Raw genomic sequence first — 20,010 nt, 5'->3', positions numbered from 1 at the left:
TTACACATCTGTTACAGTATTTGCAGCCAAGAAGAGGAGGGTAAGTGAAGAAGGGTGACTCTTAAATGATCTAACAAAACAGACTTACAAATCAGAGGTTTCACCTGTCTGATCTTAGTGACAGACTCATTAAGAAACCCTTTTAGTGCCAAAAGCTGCACATTCCAGAGATCTCTTACGTGTGTAAATGGCCAGACCACAAAAGCCTTCACATGCAACTACGGTGCAACGAGGCCCAGATCACCTAAGGAAGACCAAGGGGTTTCAGCCCTGCCATGAGCATCGGGCACAGGGTGCTCACCCCTGCTGTAAGACGGTCGCTGCTGGGTGGCACTCGGCTCCTTCTTCCAAATCAGGTAACGAGGCAAAGCCCATGCTCAGTGACTGCCTGGCCAGGTGATCCAACCTGCCCTAGAGAGCACAGGTATTTTATTATTCAAATGAAACCAAAGACACAGTTACGTTGGCATGGCAAGCAAAAAAAAATAGCTAGCACAAATCCTGAGCACCCTTCACCCGGAGGAGGAGAAGGCAAGAGAAGTCACCAGGAAACACTACGAGTTTATCAGCAACCAGGCAAGCGGCCGGGCACGGGGCAGCAAGATCCAGGAAAGGCCAGACGATCCTTGCATTAAGGCAAAGCAGCTGGGGAAACCCTTTTTTGACGGTGAGGCGAGGGCACTGAAAATCGTCTGCGAGTGTCTGTAACGAGTTACACCGAGGATCTGGGCTACTTATGCCACACAGCCCCCACGCCCACCCCGCCTGCCCCCGGCACCGCAACGTTGCTGCTTCGGCCGCCCCTTTCGGGGTGCGCCGGGGCCGAACTAACCCCGGGACCGAGGAAGCGTTTCCAAGGGGCAGCCGCCACCCCTGAGGGACGGGGCACCCCGCCGGGAAACGCCGGCAGGCCCCGGGCAGCCCCGCACAGGCCGCAGGCCCGCTCCGCCCACAGCCGCCCGCGAAACTACAACTCCCAGCACGCCCCGCGGCCGGATAAGAGGCGGGCCCGCTCGCCTCACCGCTTCCTAATTGACGTGCGGGACGGCCACTCCGCGAGCCGCCGTATCGCGGTCCCCCCAATGGCGGGAGAGCGGAGGCGGGCGTTGCCCTACGCCGCTGCCGGGTCGGGTGTTGAGGGTGAGCGCTGCAGGCCGGGGGCCTCCGTCGTGGGGGTGGGAGCGGCGGCCGGGAGCCGCACCGGCGCCCCCGGACCCGCCCTGCCGTTCTGAGGCGCCCGGCGACAGGTGAGGGGAGGGGAAGGGGAGAGGAGAGAAGAGGAGGGGGAGCGGGCAGGAGGACGGGCAGCCGCGCCCGGCCGCCGTGGGGGAGGGGCGGGCCGGCACTGGGGGGAGACGGGGCTTCTCCCGCCGGTGCGGGGAGCTGGGCCCTGCGTGGCCGGGCCGGCCGCCCCCCCCCCCCCGCTTCTCCAGGGCGGGGACGGTGACCCGAGCCCCTTCCCCCGGGCGCGGAGCGGCGGCCCGGCCCTGCCCGCCGCTGTGGCGGCCCTGAGGGGCTCCCCCTCAGCCGCCCCCGGCCTGCCCTCGCTCCGCCTGGGGGGGCCATGTCCCGCTTCCCCCCCCCCCCCCCCTTCCCCGGCTGTGTGGTATTTTTATTTTTTTATCTCCGCCGCTCCGGGGGCATCCGGGGCCTGCGAGCGCCGCTGCCCGGCCCTGAGGGCCGGCCCCGGCCCCTCCTGCCCCCCCCCCCCCCCTCCCGGCGGGGGCGGCGGCAGCTGGGAGGTCCGAGGGGGGAGAGCCAGGCCTGCGGCCTTTTTTCTGCCCCCCCCCGTTCCCTGGGGAGGGAGACGAGCCCGTCCTCGCAGACAGGCTGCTCGGCCGCCTGTGCTGCTCGCTGGGTCGTGAAGCTGCGTTTGCTGCGAGGGCCGTGGCGAGGGTGTCCTGACGTGGCTGAGGGAGACAAGTGCTGGAGAAGAGGCGGTGGCGTTCCTCCTCTCACACGGAGGGGCAGGAGTGGCTCAGTGCATGCAGTGGATGTAGCCCTGCGTGAGGCTGTTAGCCTGTCCTCCTGTTTTGTGTGACAGCAGGAGCGGAGGGAACGCTTCTCCTACCTCAGCGTCCCCCTACACCTCCATTACAGGTCGTGACGAGACTCAACTTCTTTCTCCTTTCTTCTGTATCTGATTTTGGGACTACTGAAAGCAAGCTGTAGCCTCTCTCAGAGAACCTGCTGCGCATAAGAGCAATGAGGAGCTTTTCGTCCGGCTAGTCTTTATCTTTTTTTGTCCTTTCTGAAATAGGACATCTGACCAATGAAAAGTTTTGGTATGTTTTGTTCTGTGGGCGTTTTGTTAGCTGCTTTGTTTTGTTTTGGATTTGGGGGTTTTTGTTGTTGTTTTGGTTTGGGAGTTTTTTGTTGTTGTTAGGCTGCTCATAAACATATGTCTTATTTGTCTATGTGTGTAGCAGACTGCTTAGAGCAGGCAGGCTGGTATATCTCTACGGTAGGCTGTTTATCTCATTTTTACTCTTTTTATAGTGCCTCTCACCAAGCTTTTGTAGTATGGAACTGCTTGACCTAATTGGATAAAACATAACAGACTCAGCTTCTGGGTTTTTTTCTAAAGTTGGTGTAGTGCATCTGAAAAAATGAAAATGTCTTTAAAGGTACTGGAAATACACACGATACGAAAGTTTTGGAAGAGTAAAATGGCAGATTGCTGCTCCCTGTGATAAAAAAAATTTAGCACTTTGTGACTGCAGAAATTTTTTTTATACAGGCTGCATCTTTGATACTGTGTTTCCTGTTTTTAGGAGTGCAAAGAGAGGTCTTAAGAGTAGAAATGAGAAGCAAAGTCTTAAAGGCATAGCATATCATGTTTTGACAAATACAGTGTACTCGTTTTGTCACCTGTGCCTTGCACACCCCAAACATTTAGGCTGACGTTATTGCTTTCTTCAAGTAGTTACTTTAGTGTATTTGTAATGTTTAGCATGATTATGACGTGTTAGTGAGACATGGTAGAAACGCTTACTTCTTACTTAAGCTCATTTGTCTCAATTCATGCTAAGCATATGGGAGACCTAGACTTTGTTTTCAGAGTGCTGTAAGAAAAGTTTTCATTTTGGGTTGCCCAGAGAATTCATTTTTTTTAATTGTAATTCAGACATGTTAAATTAGGTCAACTTGAACTCGGTGAAAGTGTTAACTATAGAGGAAAAAATTTAACAGGAGACCTAAATGATGAGTATGGGAATCAATATTCTTTTACTCCCACTGTAAACATTCTTAATTTAAATGGCTTTACTTTTATTTTTCTCAAGTATCCACCTGTACAGAGAAAGGTTGGTGGATATAGTCCTTAAAATGCCAGTGAGTTAGCTAGAAAAAACCTTGAACTTTGTTGTTATGAGGACAAGACTACTTAAGCCTTTGAGAGCACTACATAACAGGAACAATGACTGCATGTGCAGAGAGAGCTCTGCGTATGAGAGGAAGGGGGAGTGGCTTTTGCTGGTACTGTATCATCCTGCAGTGGTGCAATAAAAAGTCTGTAAAAGTTAAAAGTATTTATTGGCTTGCTAAGTTGATCTCCTAAGTTTTCACATTAAAAAAGTCCTTTTTACTGTTTTTTAAGAACTTAATTCTAGAATTTTGAATTGATGTCTAATGCATCTTGCTACAAGTGTAATAGGTGAGCTGACTAACAGCTTCAGCTGGAGTTATTTGATGTTTATGGGTTGGGAAGTGGGGGTTGATGCAGTAACTTTATTTGTATTATCCAGTCTTGGTGCTGGGCTTTGTAGTGACAGCTGGAGGAGGAACATATAGACCTTACAATTTAATTTGGGCTATCTAGTCCTGTATAACAAATCATACTATTAAATGGAGTGGTCATGAGGTTTTGAAAATCTTTAAGGAATTCTTATTGGTATGTCTCTAAATGTGCAAAACATGGAACTATTTTGTTTACCTGTGTTCTTGTGCACTACTAACTTGATCTGTGGTGTATTCAAGCAAGTAGACTAGGCTTTATTTTTGCTACCCATTCTTACAGTTCGGGTAATTAATTTTCAGTGAAGTTTCTCGAGTAAGCCAATAACATGTGGGAATCTATAGCCCCCCAGAAGAGGTCTGTTCTTAGAAGCCAAAAATGTTGGGATCATGAGACTCCTTCCATAGCCTTAATAAATTCCAGCAGTCTGATTTTCTTTATAAACATGACTCTCCTGATTTGGGTTGTGTTGATACTGATGAACCTGCCTGTGATGATTTATTTTAAGCTGGTTTTACAGTAATGAGCTTCCGGATGGGTAGCCATTCTCAACTTTCTTCTTCAGAAGAAGCTTCAAAAGAGGTTAAGATTTAAGCCATTAGTACCTAGAACTTGTGCCTTATGTGTACTCTCTGCATTAAGTATAATATGTCTACTGCCAATGTTGTAAGATTCTGATAATTAAACCATCTAAATAGCAATGGTGCACTCTGTCACTTTGTTTGAGCAGTGGCTCCGTCTTGTGTTGCCTTTGAGGTCTGATATTAGATCCTCTGAGACGTGTTGTAGTAATCCTATAAATAATCTGTTCCTTGGTATCTTGGTAAAGAAGTGTGTGAATATTTAATGTGGGTAAGGTGTCTTAGCATCACGGGTGTTCTATTGTGTATTACTTTGATTTTCTTTTCACCATAATTTTCAAATGTAAGGTTGGTTGGTTGTTTTTTGTTTGGGGTTTTTTGTTTTTCCTTCTGTGATAGGTCATCTTTGGCACTTAAGCCACTTGTGGCCGAAGAGCATCTGTGCAACGTTTTATGTTTGGAGTCATCCCAGGTGCTTGCTCCCCCCATATTTTTAACCCTTTCTAAAGACACTTTGTCAAGGTACTATTGCACTGTGGTGTATTCATTGTTAAATCCGAAAAGCAGTGGGTCCTGTGAAACCTTCTGGGTGTCTTACATCTGAAACCGTGCTGTCTAGTGGATACATCAGGCTTGGGTTTTGCTGTCTTTCAGCAGTGCAGATTGCTCTAAAAGGTTCTATTTAAAAACAACTATCAATTTGTAATTTAAAATAAGCTTATATAAAGTTTATTTCTTATAATCCTCAGATGTCTGTACCAACTAACATTTCCCAGATTTTTAATGTCCAAGTATTTTTTCCAGTTCCATATCTGAGGGGAATCAAGGCAAATGTCTCTTGGCTTTCTTGATGAAATAAACTTTTAAAGAATCTAATGGCATAATTTCTTAATATACCTCATATGTTGCTCACATCTTGTTCATCCTCCTGCTGTGTGTGTGGAAAGAGCAGATGTGCTAGGTTTAGGGATGATTATCTCCCTTGCCCTCATCCCTTGTGCTGTGTATCCTCCTTGCTTCACCTCCCTCTTCGCCTTGTTTCCTAAAATCTCCAAACCCATGAATAATAATCATGGGGAACGAGAAACTCCTATAGCACCTAGAAAACGTGCTCACAGAACAGTCTCTCCAGTTTGTTTCGTATGACTGCGTAATTAGGCATGGTCTTGTTCTAAAAGTTCTTGTTCCCTATTCAAAAAAAAAAACAGTGGAATGAGTAAAATAGGATCTTCCCAAGAATGTTGATAGGGTTGGCAGAAGAGCTTGCTTTCTTAACAAGTGAAATGAAATCTGGACTTTAAGAAACAGTGAAGTGTGCAAAGAGAACTCGTGTTACCTGGACACGGAATGCTACAAAAATGGTTGTGTGGGAGAGTCCTGCACTGAGGAAGCAGGAGACTGAAAGTCAGTTCCCAGCTTTCTCTGGTAGGGAGCAAACTCTGAGCCTTAGTCTTCTGTGTCCCAGGTGAGAACATAAGGCTGTTGCTCACATTTGCAAGAAAAACTCTTGAAAAACTATACACATGTAAGCTTAGAATTTATTAGGTTCATATTGGGAGAGGGAGTTATGCATAACAGCTCTGAAAATTTCATCTACTGTGACCAGAATCTGCCTGTGGGCTCACTGATTATTAAGTCTGGCATATATTAAGTAGTCCAAGTCCAAAAAAAAAAAAAAAAAAAAAAGTTGACTTTCATTTTAGCTCTTGCAATCCAGTGTCAGTTTTAAAATGAAAAAAAGGGAGAAAATTGATGAGTGATGTTTTGCATTGCTTAAAACCGTGCATAAATATATCTTTGGGCTTAGTAAAAGTACTAAATTTAGTGTAAGCATTTTACTCGAGCATGTTTTGTTTTAATAATGTCACAATGCAGTATTAATGGGTGTCTTAAGAAAATAAGTGATTGAAGAAATGCAGAGAAAAATTTTATGAGGAAAAAATCAGTCAGGCTTCCTTTAAGTCAAGGTTATGATTGACGACTACTGCCATTCCATCCCACTGAATGGTCTCCATGTTGCTTAATGTGAGAACAGGTTAGCAGTGTGTGTGCTGGTCTTTGCGGCGTAGATCAAGGTCAGTATTGGAAAGATGATTCTGCAGTTCTTGTTCAAGGTAACTGTTTTTTTTCCTGGTCCCTCCACTGTGTCCCCCCTCAGCTCCTCATTGTGTGTTGGACACATGATAATTGTACCATGAGCAAACTTTAAGATGTGAACTTCAGTACCATGTCAGCTACTCATAAGTGGCTTTATGCTTTTCACCTCTTTCAGCTTAACAGTTCCCTGTCTGGTGGGAAGGGGCATATATGCACGTACTGTTACCACAGAGTAGCTACTGTAAACTTGTATTCTCTTGCAGATCTGTGAGTGAGAAATTGCTCTGCTCCACTTGCTTTGGATTCCTCTCAAGCTGTTCAGTTCCCACCTGTTGGAATCTGGAGGAGGATTAGAAAACTGCTTATCTAGAATTTTTTGTTCTCTGAAGATGGCTGCTTATGACACAATTCCCTGTGGTTCCTGCCCACACACAAACACTTCCTTGAGAGTCCATCCGTTGCTTTCAGTTCAACTGAATTGGGATTCATTAGTATTTTTCTAGTCTGCTAACTAACAAGCTTATTTTGGTGTTTAGCTTAGGAGATGAGCAAGAATGACTGAGGCTTCAGGCCCAGCTGTAGGTGTCCGAGGCTCAATGACCAAACTCTGGGACTTCTCCTCTAGCTTTGGACAGAAACTGGTGATTCAGGAATAGGAATCTTGGAGAGGGGGGTGTATTTGAGAGAACAAGCATTACACAGAGGTAATCTTCTCTGTTCTTTTCTTACAGGGTCGGAAGAACATCGTTCTCAGACCCTGAGAAATCTGGACTTTTTTAACAGTGTGCTACCTAAAGGAATATAAGGAGTTGATACTTGCAGCTTCCTTGCAATTAATTTTTTGATATTTGTACCTCTCTCTCTGTGGTTTTAGATCAAGAAACGCCATGAGCACAGTAAGTATTTTAGTACTTGATGCAAACCTGATTCTTAAAACCTGTTGTTTATGGTACCTCTACAAATGTTGTTAAGAGTTTGTGGTAAACATGCTGGAACATAAGCATATAAAAACCTCATGTAACTTCATGTTCGGTGATACTTAAGATTTTTAGTCTCTCTAGGTGCTAGCAGTAGTTCAGAAATGCTTGCAGTGTGAGCAGAAACCTGATCTCATTGTGAACTAGTCTTCTCATTTGCAAACCCTCACGATATGTTTTTGCTTTGTGACCCAGCTGGTAAGAGGTCTGGGGTGATGTCTTTTCCCTGGTGCGATGCATTCGCGTAGGGGTGACCCATACCACCATGTGATGCCAATGACAGCCTTGCCGGGGAGGGTTTTGTGTATCCCCGTGTGCTTTCGTCGGTGCTGCAGAGATGAGGGCCACATTAATATTCCTCTTAAAGAAGGTGCTAAGGCTTTGTTCTCCCTTAGACTCAACGAAAGCGCCGTGGAGGAGCAGTTAATTCTAGGCAAGCTCGGAAACGAAACAGGTTGATGGCTTCAACCACAGAAATGGCTTCAGAAGCAGAGCCAATAGAACTTGAAGAAAGTGGTAAGCTTTCTTTTCAACTTGGTAAGAACACGAGTTGCTTCTGGAGGGTTGGGGTTCCACTCAACGTGTGGGTTTTTTTCCTGTTTCTAGGCCCTTTACTGGGGAGGAAGGGAAAGCTGTTCTTTTAAAAAGCATCTAGTATGGCACCTGTAGACAACAAGCCTACTGAGAGCTGTTGTAGTTTGTTACTGAGATGCGATACATTCAGCACTGGTGATAGATGAGTTGTGTGGGAAAGGGACTCAAGTGCAGGTCAAACATCTGAGTGTCTAGTCTGACGAGCTGCGAGTCACTGCAGCTGCCGCTAGAGACAGTGGCAAACTAAGTTTGGGAACTCCCAAGTTTTAAGAAGGTAACGAGAAGTTTGTTAGTTGTGCCTTGTCCCTCAAGGGAGAGGCAGTACTTGGTCAGTCCTTTTTTGGATAAAGTATCAGGACTTCAGAAGCCTCCTTGACCTCCTAAATAGATATTGAAATTGCCACCTGGAATCCTAGGAAAGATTAAAAGTAATTGTTGGCCTCCAGGCAATTATATGGCTTTTCCAGTATTTGCTGTGCATTTGACTATGAAAGGCTGGAAGAGACATGAGACAGGAACATTTACAGCAAGGTACAGTAAAATTATTATATCCTATATGATTTGTGTTTTATTCTGTGTGATAGACATTCTGCAGTGTTAGATGAATAATCTGTTGCTGCGTACCTCCTGCAAGCTGTTGTCATACAACAGAACTGTATGAGGAGCTCAGCCGCTGTTCCTCTTGCGTTGCAACTTGCAGAAGGCAGCGTGGTAATGCCCTGTGTGGACTCCTGAGGGCAAAGCTTGAGCGAAATGTTGGATATGTTGCTGCAGAGGAGAGGGATGGGGCAAGGTTGAATCATACCTCAGCCTCTTCCACAGTGGCAGGCAATTTTACTCCTCTTCCGTCTCTCATCTTGTCTCTAATGTTCTGTTTTTAAGCTGGTGAGGAAGTAGTAGATCTCACATGTGAATCTTCTGATCCTGTAGTCGTTGACCTAACTCACAATGATTCTGTTGTGGTAAGTAGTGAATAGCGCGCTTATCTAAACCTTGTGGTCACGTTAGGTCTGTGTTGTGCTCCCTGATAGCATCTGACTTCAAGGATAAGTTTTAAGTTCGAAGTTGACTTGGCATGGCATGAAAGCCATGCGTTACAGGTCAACAGAGAAGCTGCTCTGGAGCTGGAGCTTAGCAAAGCCCTTCTTGGGCACCGCAGTACCGCCCTGTTTTCCCAGGCTGTTGTGAATGTGCATGGGTACTTTTCTTGAAGAATTGCTGGTTAAATGTCTATACAAAAAGTGTAACCAGTTTAAGCAGTCTAGAGGTGATCCTGTGCCTTTTCATTGCACAGACATGGTGATAAATGCCTTTCAGGTATGACATTCTGTAAGGATGTAGACCCCTCGTTCACTAAGTGTTAGTCTAAGGATCAGAGGAAGTCTGGTATACTCGTCATGGCGCAGTCATGAATGTTGATGAAGCATCCTACGGACAAGTACTAAGCTTGAGGAATGTGGAAGACTGAATGCTAAGGCATGGAAGAATTCTGTTGAAATGCGTATTTGACCTCTAGTTGAAGATCTGTACAGTAAAAGGCAGCGGATGTCATGAATGCAGAAGTAAAACTTAATCCTTCTGAGGTTTGGGTTTGGGTTGTAGTTTACCAAGGCCTTAGATATTCAAAAAGTCATCGTCTGGGCTTGTCTTCTGGCATCTCAATAAGTAGCCTGGCTTAAAGGGTTAAAACACGGCTTTGATTTGCCACTTTAGACAGTTCCCGTTCAACCCCAAATGGGCCTATGAATGCATCAACGTCTATGAGTATCACTGCCCGATAGTGGCAGAGCAATCTAAAATAGCTAGCTGCTCCAGAACTTGGGGAGAATACATGTGTACGGCTACTGTGATGGCTACTGTAACATAAGGAGATGCAATTTCAAGCTGAAGCTATGATAGCTGTATCAAAGATCCAGGCGAATGACTTAAAAAGCGAAGGAGGTAACAGTCTGTGACTTGACAAATATGAAGTGTTTAGCTGCAATGTCAGTTGAAGGTACTCCTGTCAGAGAGATGCCAAGCGCAACTGCAGCTGACCGTGGTACAAACTAGTTCTGGTTTCGGCTGGGATAGAGTTAATTGTCTTCCTAGTAGCTGGTACAGTGCTGTGTTTTGGGTTCACTGTGAGAAGAATGTTGATAACACACTGATGTTTTCAGTTGTTGCCCAGTAGTGTTTAGACTAAGTCAGGGATTTTTCAGCTTCTGATGCCCAGCCAGCAAGAAGGCTGGAGGGGCACAAGAAGTTGGGAGGGGACACAGCCAGGGCAGCTGACCCCAACTGGCCAAAGGGGTATTCCATACCGTGTGATGTCATGCCCAGTATATAAACTGGGGGGAGCGGGGCTGGGAGGGATCGCTGCTCGGGAACTAACTGGTCATCGGTTGGTGGGTGGTGAGCCATTGCACTGTGCATCACCTGTATGTTCTAATCCTTTTAGTATTGCTATTGTCATTTTATTAGCGTTATCATTACTAGTTTCTTCCTTTCTGTTCTATTAAAATGTTCTTATCCCACGAGTTTTACGTTTTGTTTTTTTTTTTTTTCCCCCATTCTTTCCCCCATCCCACGGGGTTGAGGGGGAGTGAGTGGGAGGCTGTGTGGTGCTTAGTTGCTGGCTGGGGTTAAACCACAAGTTTATTACTCCAAGAAGTCTTTAAAAAAAATCTGCTTTTTTTACTGCTATTTTTAAAGCTGGAATAGTATTCGATCCAGTCCACAGTGTAGCTTATAACCTCAGTTCTGGGATGCCACTGCTGACGTGCAAACCTGAAACAAGCAGCAGTGGCCTCTCCTGGGGGTATCTCCTGCTGGGATTGTTCCTGAGCCCTTTGCAAAGGAACGGCCTCAAACTTTGCAACGTCGCCCGCATTGCCCCAGCTGTAGTTCCAGCAAAGACAACAGTGGGTTTTTGGTTTGGGATTTTTTTTCTCCAGCAGCTGTTAATCTAAGATGAAGTGTTTATGGCTGTCCCACCTGAATTGGCCTGTTTGGGGGAGGGAGAGGGAAAGAATGTCCTCCAGCCTAAATCGGATTAGGGTCCTGAAACTGAGGAGCAGGGAGGAGGGTGTTCAGGTGGTTCGTAAGCTGCCTCCATTTCTGTGCCTTTGCAGCAGTGTGAGCAGAACCAGAAGCAACCCCTTCCTTATTTTCAGAGCAGCAGCTAATTTACTACTACTTCTAACATTCTTCATCAAACTAAGAGAGTGATATCCTACCCTTCTCAGGTTGTTTCGTTGTAATTGCTTAGCTTGTCTGGTGTTTGTATGTAACGCTAGAGGTGCACGCCAAAGTCTAATCGTATTTTCTTTTCTCTCCCTTCCCACATATGTTGATGCAAGATTGTTGAAGGTAAGTTGACGTTTTACAGTTGATAATGGAATTGGCCTAAACTCAAATTTTATTTTTGTCTTTTCCAAAGAACCTGGGCAGCATGGATTGAAACTGCATTTACCAAAAGACAAAGCACAGTGCTAAAGTATCTGGCTGGCCAGTGTCTCAGAGAACAGATCCAATCTGTGTTTGATGGTCACTATCGGAGCTTGTAGAAAATATCTGAAATAGAATAGATCAAAGCTGCTCAAAATATGTGTTTCTTATTTTCCAAATACAGAATTTCTGTAAGCCCAAAGATGATGATAATTTTAATTAGCACTGGAATACCTGCTTTGAATAAAGAAAATGTCGGAAGATTTTTTTCTTTTAGCCTTTATTGCATTGAAGGAACTAAATAAGAATGTTATTTGTGTTCATAGTATTCGCTTTCATTTTCTAGTCTAACATGCCTCAAATTCAGTACTGAGAAGCATTAACGTGTGGAGGGTTTTTTCTACTTTAGGTCTTAATAGTTATAGGTATAAAGGAGTTAATCGTTTACAGCTTTCAGACCTTGTTCTGATTATAATATCTGAGATGTATTAATATGTTGTTAGCTGCTTACTTTAGAATGTAATCTATTCTGTGCTCTGAATGAAGCAAAAGCAATTAAAAAATACTTGCAATAACAGTTGTAGCTGAATACTTATGCAGGAAGGAACTTTCATTTTGTGGCTATTCATGCAATTTTAATTCATTAGTGCTTGATTATTGTTACATGTACACTGGAGTTCCAGAGGTAATTATTGCACCCGGTTTCTAATTGTTAAAAACCAAACAGTAGTTCTTTAACCTTTGGATGTTAGAGACCAGGAATAAGAAATTTTTTATGTCCTTTTATCTTGAGCATTATAAGTCCATTTTCAAGTTGCCTTAACTCAGGAGGAAGATGATGAAAATGTCTAAGGAGACATTGCTTAAAGTATTTTTATAATTTCCCAGTACTGTTCTTAAAAAGATTCATTTTATAGGAAGTGCTTTTGAGTGGGGAGGTTTGGTTAAGCACAGACAAAAAGAGAGGAATAGTTTAGCATCATACCTGACTAGAGCAGTGAGGAACCACAGCAGCTCCTTAATTTACATTTTTAGTTTTAAGCATCTCTTCCATCACTTCTGAAGCTTTCTGAACAAAGCACTCTGTTTTACCAGGCCTTTTTTTGTGTATGTGCTACCTTGCTGTGCTACTTAGAAACTGCAGTCCCCTCTCTCTCTGGTATCACACAGCAATTGTTGCAAGTCCTCAACATAATAGCATAGCATTCTTTGTTAGTACCAATCAGGAGAGCTGACTTCCCTTTATAGGGGAGATCTATTCACAGGTAGTATAACTATATGAAACTTAGGACACCGAGAATCTTTAAGATCATGTTTTAGCTGTTTGTAGGGTGAAAAGAGCAAATGTTTTGTGTTGATACATAGCAGAATATTCACAATGTTTGGAAGTGTTCAGCCTTAAAGTAGTTTCCTAAATACTAAGATTGCTTTTAACCCAGCTGACTATTGTCCCTTTAAATTATGAGCCATTATATTCTATTTGCAATCATGCATTTCAAGGATAGTTCCAGGGAGAGAGGTAGATATAAAAATATCTAACTTATTAAAATTAAATTACAGAGAATCAACGACAAAGGAGAAATCTCAGACTAAGAAGCCAGCGACAGTCGGACAGCTGTGTACTGAGTAGCGATGATGAAGATGAAACAAGAGATAATGATGTGTATGTGACAGATAAAGTATCTCGAGAATTGGGACCACTGGAAGATGAAACTGCAAGTTCTAAGTATGTATGCCCTATGACCTACCAAACACTGAATTTTGCTTTTCGTATACTTATAGGACCAAGTTATATTGTTATAGCCTGGCTTATCTTTGCAGTCTCAACTTCTTCTAGTTAATTCCCTCTTTCAGTGAGTACAACATCACATTTCGCATGATGACCAAATGATACTGTTTCCACTTTAGGATAAAATACCAGCCCAAGCCAGATGTACAACTTCGCTGCAACCTTAAAGAAGGGGGGGGGGCGGGGATGGGGAGGGGGGTATGGCAAGGAGGGAGGATTAGTCACAGGCCATAGCTCATAATGCGTTGCATTTACTTTGCATGCAAAGCTCTAGTAGTGATGTTAGATATAGAAATGTTTTCACTGGTGTCGATGAGGCTTGGTATCAACGAGACTGGCAGGCAGCAGCCTGGCAAATTCCTGTAAAAACTATTATTCATTCACTGCTTTTCTATACACTGTGCCAGTTAACTGCCTTTTTCTGTCAGAGCGGTAACTGTTCTTCCAAGGTATACTTGCAAGGCGATTGTGGAGGTAATACTGTTATGGTCAGGTTTTGTTCTGTCCCGCATATGTCATGGAGCTCTGATATGCTTGCATGTAAGATGGCAGTCTCACTGTTCAGGTCAGGTGCCTGCACAGTGAAGACGCCATTCTGCAGAGAAACAGTAAACTCCTGCTATAGGAGCACTCCATTATGTTAAGGAAGATGCAATGTATTAGACTAATTAAATGAAATCAGGTGTCCATGTGACTAAGGAAGACAAAGAACATTAGAATTGTGGTATAAACATTTTTTTAAAGTGTTTGGGGGCAAAAATACAGGTTTTAATTAAGCTGGTGTGCTTTGAGCCTTTTAGATTACTGGAGGGCAATGTAGGAGAGAACTTGAGTATGGAAATTTCAGGTGTCAGGTCTTAAACGTGCCACCTAAAGGGCTAATGCTATTCTAAAACATAGTGCATTTTGCCGATGGATTTGTAGATTTTTTAAAAATTCTGGTTGTTAAGTATGTATGTGAATAAATCCCACTGACTAGTTAATATAAAAAAGTAATATTTTGTTCCTTCAATCTCAAGCTTCTCTGTTAAAGCATGTGCGTTCCTGCTCTGTTTAGGTAAGGCTGAAACAACTCAGTCCTGCAGTATTTAACATTGACAGAAAGGTACTGATGCTGGAGATTGCCACAGAGCTGTCTACAGTGTTACTCTGTAGTGTTGGACTACTCTTGCTTATATGAAGGTTATCATCAAGTGTAATTAATTACTGAGTTGGTATTATAGCTGCTGCATAAAGAGTTTGAGTAGTAAAAATGGGAGAATTAATGGAGTTAAATTATGTATGTGAATCGAGGGATAGACGTTAGTAGTGCTCACTGCTTGAATTTATGATTATGGATACAGGATATCTCACACTTTCTGTTTAATCACTTACAAACTGTTGCTTAGCATGGGTGGTGACATAATACAGCCAAGTCTTTATGGTAAGGACTTATGAAAGCAGGTACTGTGATCATTTAATATAGAGATTAATTTGTAAATAAAAGTGGCAGGAAGCTCTTTTTCTTGCTGATAGAGAATATTATTTGGCACTTATGGTATGATATGTTCCTTATGCAGAATAGCTATGTCTGTTGGTAAGTGTGCGTGCAATACAGCTGTCCTGGAGTCTGAAGACAGGAGAGGTACATCTGTAACTGCAGCTTGGTAACCCACTGAGTTCATCAGAAATAGAAAGATTAGAAATTTATATTTTTTCATGTTAGTCGGTTTCTGACTTACGCTTTATAAGGAAGGAGTTCCTGGTATGAATATGTTACTGGGCTGGGATGTTGCCCTAAATTAGAATAGGGGATGTTTTAATTTCTGACAACCTCTTTCACTTCTAGAATGAATAGTTTCTGAAGGACAGCTAGATGCTTTTGTTACAAAACTCTTGGTTTTGTCCTGTGGAAGGTGAAGACTGCCATACGTATACTGCACAGCACTATAGAGTGCTGTTATTTCTAATAACAGAGCAGGGTGACTGGCTGCATCCTCCCCTAATGAAAACCAAGATGCTGTTTCCTTTAGGTAAGGCAGACCCTAACTGCTTAATGAATGCAACAGCTTGAGAGAGGTAAAGGTACGCAGGGATCTTCAGATGAAATGCATCACGGCTGGTCTGTGCCGTCGGATGATTACGTGATGTTTTATGTATTGGTAACCCTCAGTGTACGGTGAAATTAATGGATGCATGTTCTTTCTGGTTTTGTTCTCTACCGCAAGGCCGTCTGGTACCGTTAGCTGTCCGATTTGCATGGATGGCTACTCAGAGGTAAGGATCCACGTGTTGTCGTTGTTTCTTTTTTGTCGAAGGGAGAACGGGGCAGAGGGTGTGCTGTGAAACTCTGTTGGGTTATGTGGGAGGCTACAGACAGCTGGCTTGAAGTACAGACCTTGGTTTGCCGGTGAAACTAGCTTGTAACCCAGAGTCATTTCTTAGTGGTGTATGTAGAGGGCGAAACACTTTCCACGATGGCACTGGAGGATCTTTGGGTTCCTTATTATTCAAGTAGTCATGTACCGTTTCCAGATAGTCCAAGGCCTATTAGCCTGGTGCCAGCAGACCAGCAAAGCTGAATTCTGTACCCCAAATACCTGTTGTGGCTTCTTTTCTTCCAGATTGTGCAAAGCGGACGACTGATTGTGTCAACTAAATGCGGCCATGTCTTCTGCAGCCAGTGCCTCCGCGATTCCCTTAGGAACGCCAACTCTTGCCCAACCTGCAGGAAGAAACTCACTCACAGACAGTATCATCCCATTTATATATGAGTACTTCTCTTTCTCAGGACAGACTCAGCAGGATTTTGGGGGAAAATGTCATGTTTTCAGTGCTCTGAAGATTTAAAGAGCAGCAGGTTGTCCACACATCCAAATAAAACTGATTCTTTTTGGGTTTTGGAGAATAACTTGTACCTATATAGACAGCTTTTTTTATGGTCCAAGCTGCTTCTTGTTATGTCCCTGGTTATAATGTTAAATTTGTGACTGTCTCTAAAGTAGACCAGCAGCCTATATCAGAAAGGAAGCAGCTAATCCATTTCCTTCTACTTTTTTTAATGCTTAAATAAGAGGGGTCTGAATATTTTGTTATTTCTTACTCTAAATTATTCCCACTGTCGCATACAGATATGGAATAGTTACCTTTCAAAATACAGATGACCAATTTGCCATTTCATTACACTTTTGTTTTTATCCTGTGAGAAGCTCATGACTACATTGCTTTCTGCCATACCATCTTTGCCCAAGTGGAATAAGTTGTAACGATGGATCGTTTTATCATAAATCCATATTAAATTGACAGCCAAGGTCATGCAATAAAATAACCTGCTGTTAACCAGCAATCAGGTGTTTTAAGCAGAAGGCTTGAACATGTAGATGTCTTTATGAACTCCATGAGATCTAAAGTGTGTAGACAAATTGCAACATGTACAATGTGAAATTGCTTCTTTGAATGTTTTAACTGCCAAGAATTCCTGTAACTGAATCACAACACTGAATTTATTTTCTGAGGTGATGAGATGGTCTCTTGGGTTTACTACTGTTCTATAGTGTGCTCTCCTGATCACTAAGGAGAATGTAGTCTTCTCTAAGGCTTGCTAGTGATGAATAAGCAGCAAACTGTATGCTGTCGTCTTGTCAGCTGAATACCAAACTACCTACAGATCTTCTTACTGTATCAAGCGTACCCAGCGTAATGCTTCAAGTTCAGTGCGTTCACTTGGCTGTTTTCTTCAGTTGTTGACACGTGACTGGTTTTAGCCTGGTGCATTGGATTAAAAATTAAATAATTGTGTTGCCACAGATTTAGGAAGTGGAGGCTTTAAAAGATGTGTTTGGTAGCAATCTCGACTTGGTAGCTTTTTGAGAGAGAAGTTTAATCTCTCTTTGCCCTGAGGGTTGTCCAGCTTTCTTTAAAAGTGTTTTTAGAAAAGAAGACAACTCAGATACATGTCCAGGAGGAGAGAATTCCTCTATTTAAGGAAGGCAGGAATACACAGGTTTATGCACTGTTATCCAGTCACTTTTTTTTTTCCCCGGGAGTGAGTTATAAATGTCTGCTTTAAACCTGTTATAGCTAAAATCTGCAAGCTGATGTGGAATCCCCAATGAGCTGATACAAACAGGATTACAGTAATTAAGTGTAGATGAGATGATTAAAACCAGTACTTTATGATCCACATCTGCAGTAGCTACATCTATGAAAAAGTCCAAAATGAAACTCAGACAACTTCTGGCAGTTGGTTGATGATGAAACATATTAGAAGCACCATTCTGTGCTCCAGTGCAGCACAACTGTAGGATGTGTTTAGTTAACACTGATACCTGATGTGTCTTTGCTAACCTGTCCTAGGGGTCTGTAGGAAGCCTTTAATTAAAGCAGCTCTTCTAATTAGCTGTCTCAAGTTCTGTATTGAAGATTGCAACCCAAAAGTAAAGGTGTTTTTTATTAGGATATTTAGGGATGTTTCTGGATGTAGTACTACAGAGTTTTGTTCCATAAAGGCTGGCTTAAGAAATGCAGTACCTTCCCCACCCTGGTTTGGAATAGCTTTGGTTCAGCGCTTTTATCAGGAATATGCAGTTTCTGCATCGTGGCAGTCTGGTAACTGCTGAAGTTACACGTGTTTAGTTACTGTGTGCTCCCATTGGTAATATAAACTACAGGCAAGGATGACAGCAGTCTTAGGGTAGTGTGGTGAGAACAACGGCTGGCATTGGTGTCCCAAGAAGCAGATAATTGATGAAACAATTCTAAAGATTGTTTAAAGCATTAATTGCATGAAGAGAAGCAGCCCAACATTAAAACTGTCAAGGTACTTAAGGGCCACAGAAACAGCTTTCTCCCTGTAGCTTAACAGAGAAGAAAAGAGGAAAAAAAAAAAACCAACAGAAGTCTGACCAGTTTTCCTTGGGTGGCTACTGTGCAAGAGGGACAGTAAGAAGCGGATTTAAGGGATTACCTCTGGGCGTAAGGGTGAGTCACGTATTCGTGCATCTTTCACAGTGTACTAGCCATAGCCTAAAATGACTTTGCACAACTCCCTCCGTGTAAATATCACTCTATAGTTTGTGTCTCAATAAATAGATCTAATTGAAATTTAGATATCACAAACTATATAATATTTAACAAAGACGTTTTTAGCTTTTGTGTACCCTGTGAAGTGCCACAAATTTTGTGCATCTCAGAATGAATTTTAGGTCTCCGTACATGGAAAAATACTAAATTGCATTACATGCTCTTTTTGGGGGAAGAAAAAAAAAAATGAAACCCCAATATATTTGAGTTCCAGTGATGTTTTACATTGGCAAGAAGTGATAGATAATATAAAGATTTTTTCATTATGTAAATGTATGTCTTGTTGTATATAGTTCAATTTTTCCTGTATTTAATTGTATTCATGTCTGTCTGTCCCATCTATGTTGGACTCTGCTGGTAGGCAAACAGTTCTTTTAACAGGTGGAAATAAAACTATCGATTTGATCAATCAGAAGCACTCGTTCTTTTAATTGCACCGTATTAATTGATCTGGAGTGGGGGGCAGGAAATCCCAAATACCCAAACCCTTTAGTTTTTTTGGCCATTGTGCGTTGTATGGGGAAAAGGAGAGCAGTGCTGTCTGGGACAGGAGGGATGAGGGGGTGACAGTGCAGTCCTGCTTGAGACTGGGCGAGCGGGGGGATGCAGAGGTGGGCTCGTGGGTGGGGGGAGCCCGGGGGCCAGCGACAGAGAGGGCTCGCTTTAGAGGATGGCGGGGTGTTGGGGCATCTCCCCGCTGTTAAGTTGTTGATGAAGCTCGTGTTGCCTGTTGCACGCATGTGTCGTGTAGGAAGCACCGTGCTGGGGAGAGGGTGAGGAGGAATGCTGAGGCGTTGTGCCTATGACCAGGCACATAGTGCTTTGAAAAACATCATAAAGCAAGCTTATTTTATCTCTTCTCCAAATAGGTGCTGTTGCCATGAAGTTCCTTTCTTTTCCCTCTTGCCTTTCTTGCTCATTTTTAATGAAGTTTCTCCACAATAAGGAGAAGGGAAAGAAAGTTTCTATTCAGGCAGGCCATTTAGGTAGGTAGGTATGTATGTATAAGCAACTTAAGCAGCATGTGTTCACCAGGATTGTTTGCCTATGCAAATGCACTACATCAGAGGTCTACTGGAAATCTTATTTATTCAATCAGTCTTAGAACAAGTGTTTTATGAGGGCTCTGAACAGCTGCTGTGTGAGTAGATGTGTTCTTTGGAATTATGTTGCTGCTAATAACACTCGTTATTAAGTGTGCATGTTTTCTGCTGATCATAGTTTGCAGCAGACTGATGCCTTTCTGCATCTTCTGGTTGTGTTGTTCTTCCTACCCTCTCTGCCCTAGTTCTGGCTATGCTGGGAAACAGCTTTACTTTCTGGAAGGAAGGGGGCTACCTACTGTTCTGCAGTGGTTCAAAATGAGTGTGCAAAGAGAACTCACATTATCTGGACACGGAATGTTACAGAAGTGGTTGCCTAGGCGAGTCCTGTGCTGAGGAAGCAGGAGACTGAAAGTCAGTTCCCAGCGTTCTGTGGTAGGGAGTGAACTCTGAGCCTTAGTCTTCTACGTCCCAGGTGACAACATAAGGCAATTTGCTCACATTTGTGAGAAAACCTGTTGAGTAACTACACAGGTAAATGAATTCATCAAACCTGATAAGGATCATATTGGGGGAGGGGGTTCTGTGTTGAGCCTGGTACATAATAAGTAGTCTAAGTAAAAAAAAAAGGGATGTTGACTTAAATTTTAGTATATTTTCAGTTGGAAGGGACCTACAATGATCATGCAGTCCAACTGCCTGA

At 43.2% G+C, this 20,010-nt stretch overlaps 1 protein-coding gene across 2 annotated transcripts; it reads left to right on the top strand.

Annotated features, from left to right (window-relative positions):
* Positions 1 to 2,261: 2,261 nt before the first annotated feature.
* Positions 2,262 to 18,673, top strand: LOC104324882 (E3 ubiquitin-protein ligase RNF4). 2 transcript variants are annotated; one of them, XM_069795131.1, is made up of 8 exons: positions 2,262 to 2,285; positions 7,146 to 7,310; positions 7,787 to 7,907; positions 8,868 to 8,947; positions 11,327 to 11,336; positions 12,975 to 13,140; positions 15,411 to 15,459; positions 15,807 to 18,673. In XM_069795131.1, exons 2-8 carry the CDS (start codon positions 7,302 to 7,304, stop codon positions 15,954 to 15,956), a joined length of 585 nt encoding a protein of 194 aa, XP_069651232.1. In that variant the 5' UTR covers positions 2,262 to 2,285; positions 7,146 to 7,301; the 3' UTR covers positions 15,957 to 18,673. The 2 variants fall into 2 exon arrangements, with proteins under 2 accessions (XP_069651232.1, XP_069651224.1); XM_069795123.1 differs by lacking the exon at positions 2,262 to 2,285 and adding an exon at positions 4,595 to 4,839.
* Positions 18,674 to 20,010: the final 1,337 nt, after the last annotated feature.

The sequence above is a fragment of the Haliaeetus albicilla genome, chromosome 1 (genome assembly GCF_947461875.1).
Source record: "Haliaeetus albicilla chromosome 1, bHalAlb1.1, whole genome shotgun sequence".
NCBI classification, from domain to species: domain Eukaryota; kingdom Metazoa; phylum Chordata; class Aves; order Accipitriformes; family Accipitridae; genus Haliaeetus; species Haliaeetus albicilla.
The sequence above is the reverse complement of the archived record's forward strand: the minus strand, read 5'-3'. Positions and strand labels throughout refer to the sequence as shown.

What these genes read in the sequence shown, in the direction of transcription:
- LOC104324882 (XM_069795131.1), top strand. An exon ending in AATAGAACTTGAAGAAAGTG is followed by an intron (nt 7,908 to 8,867) that starts GTAAGCTTTCTT and finishes TCTGTTTTTAAG; the next exon opens with CTGGTGAGGAAGTAGTAGAT. An exon ending in GATGAAACTGCAAGTTCTAA is followed by an intron (nt 13,141 to 15,410) that starts GTATGTATGCCC and finishes CTCTACCGCAAG; the next exon opens with GCCGTCTGGTACCGTTAGCT.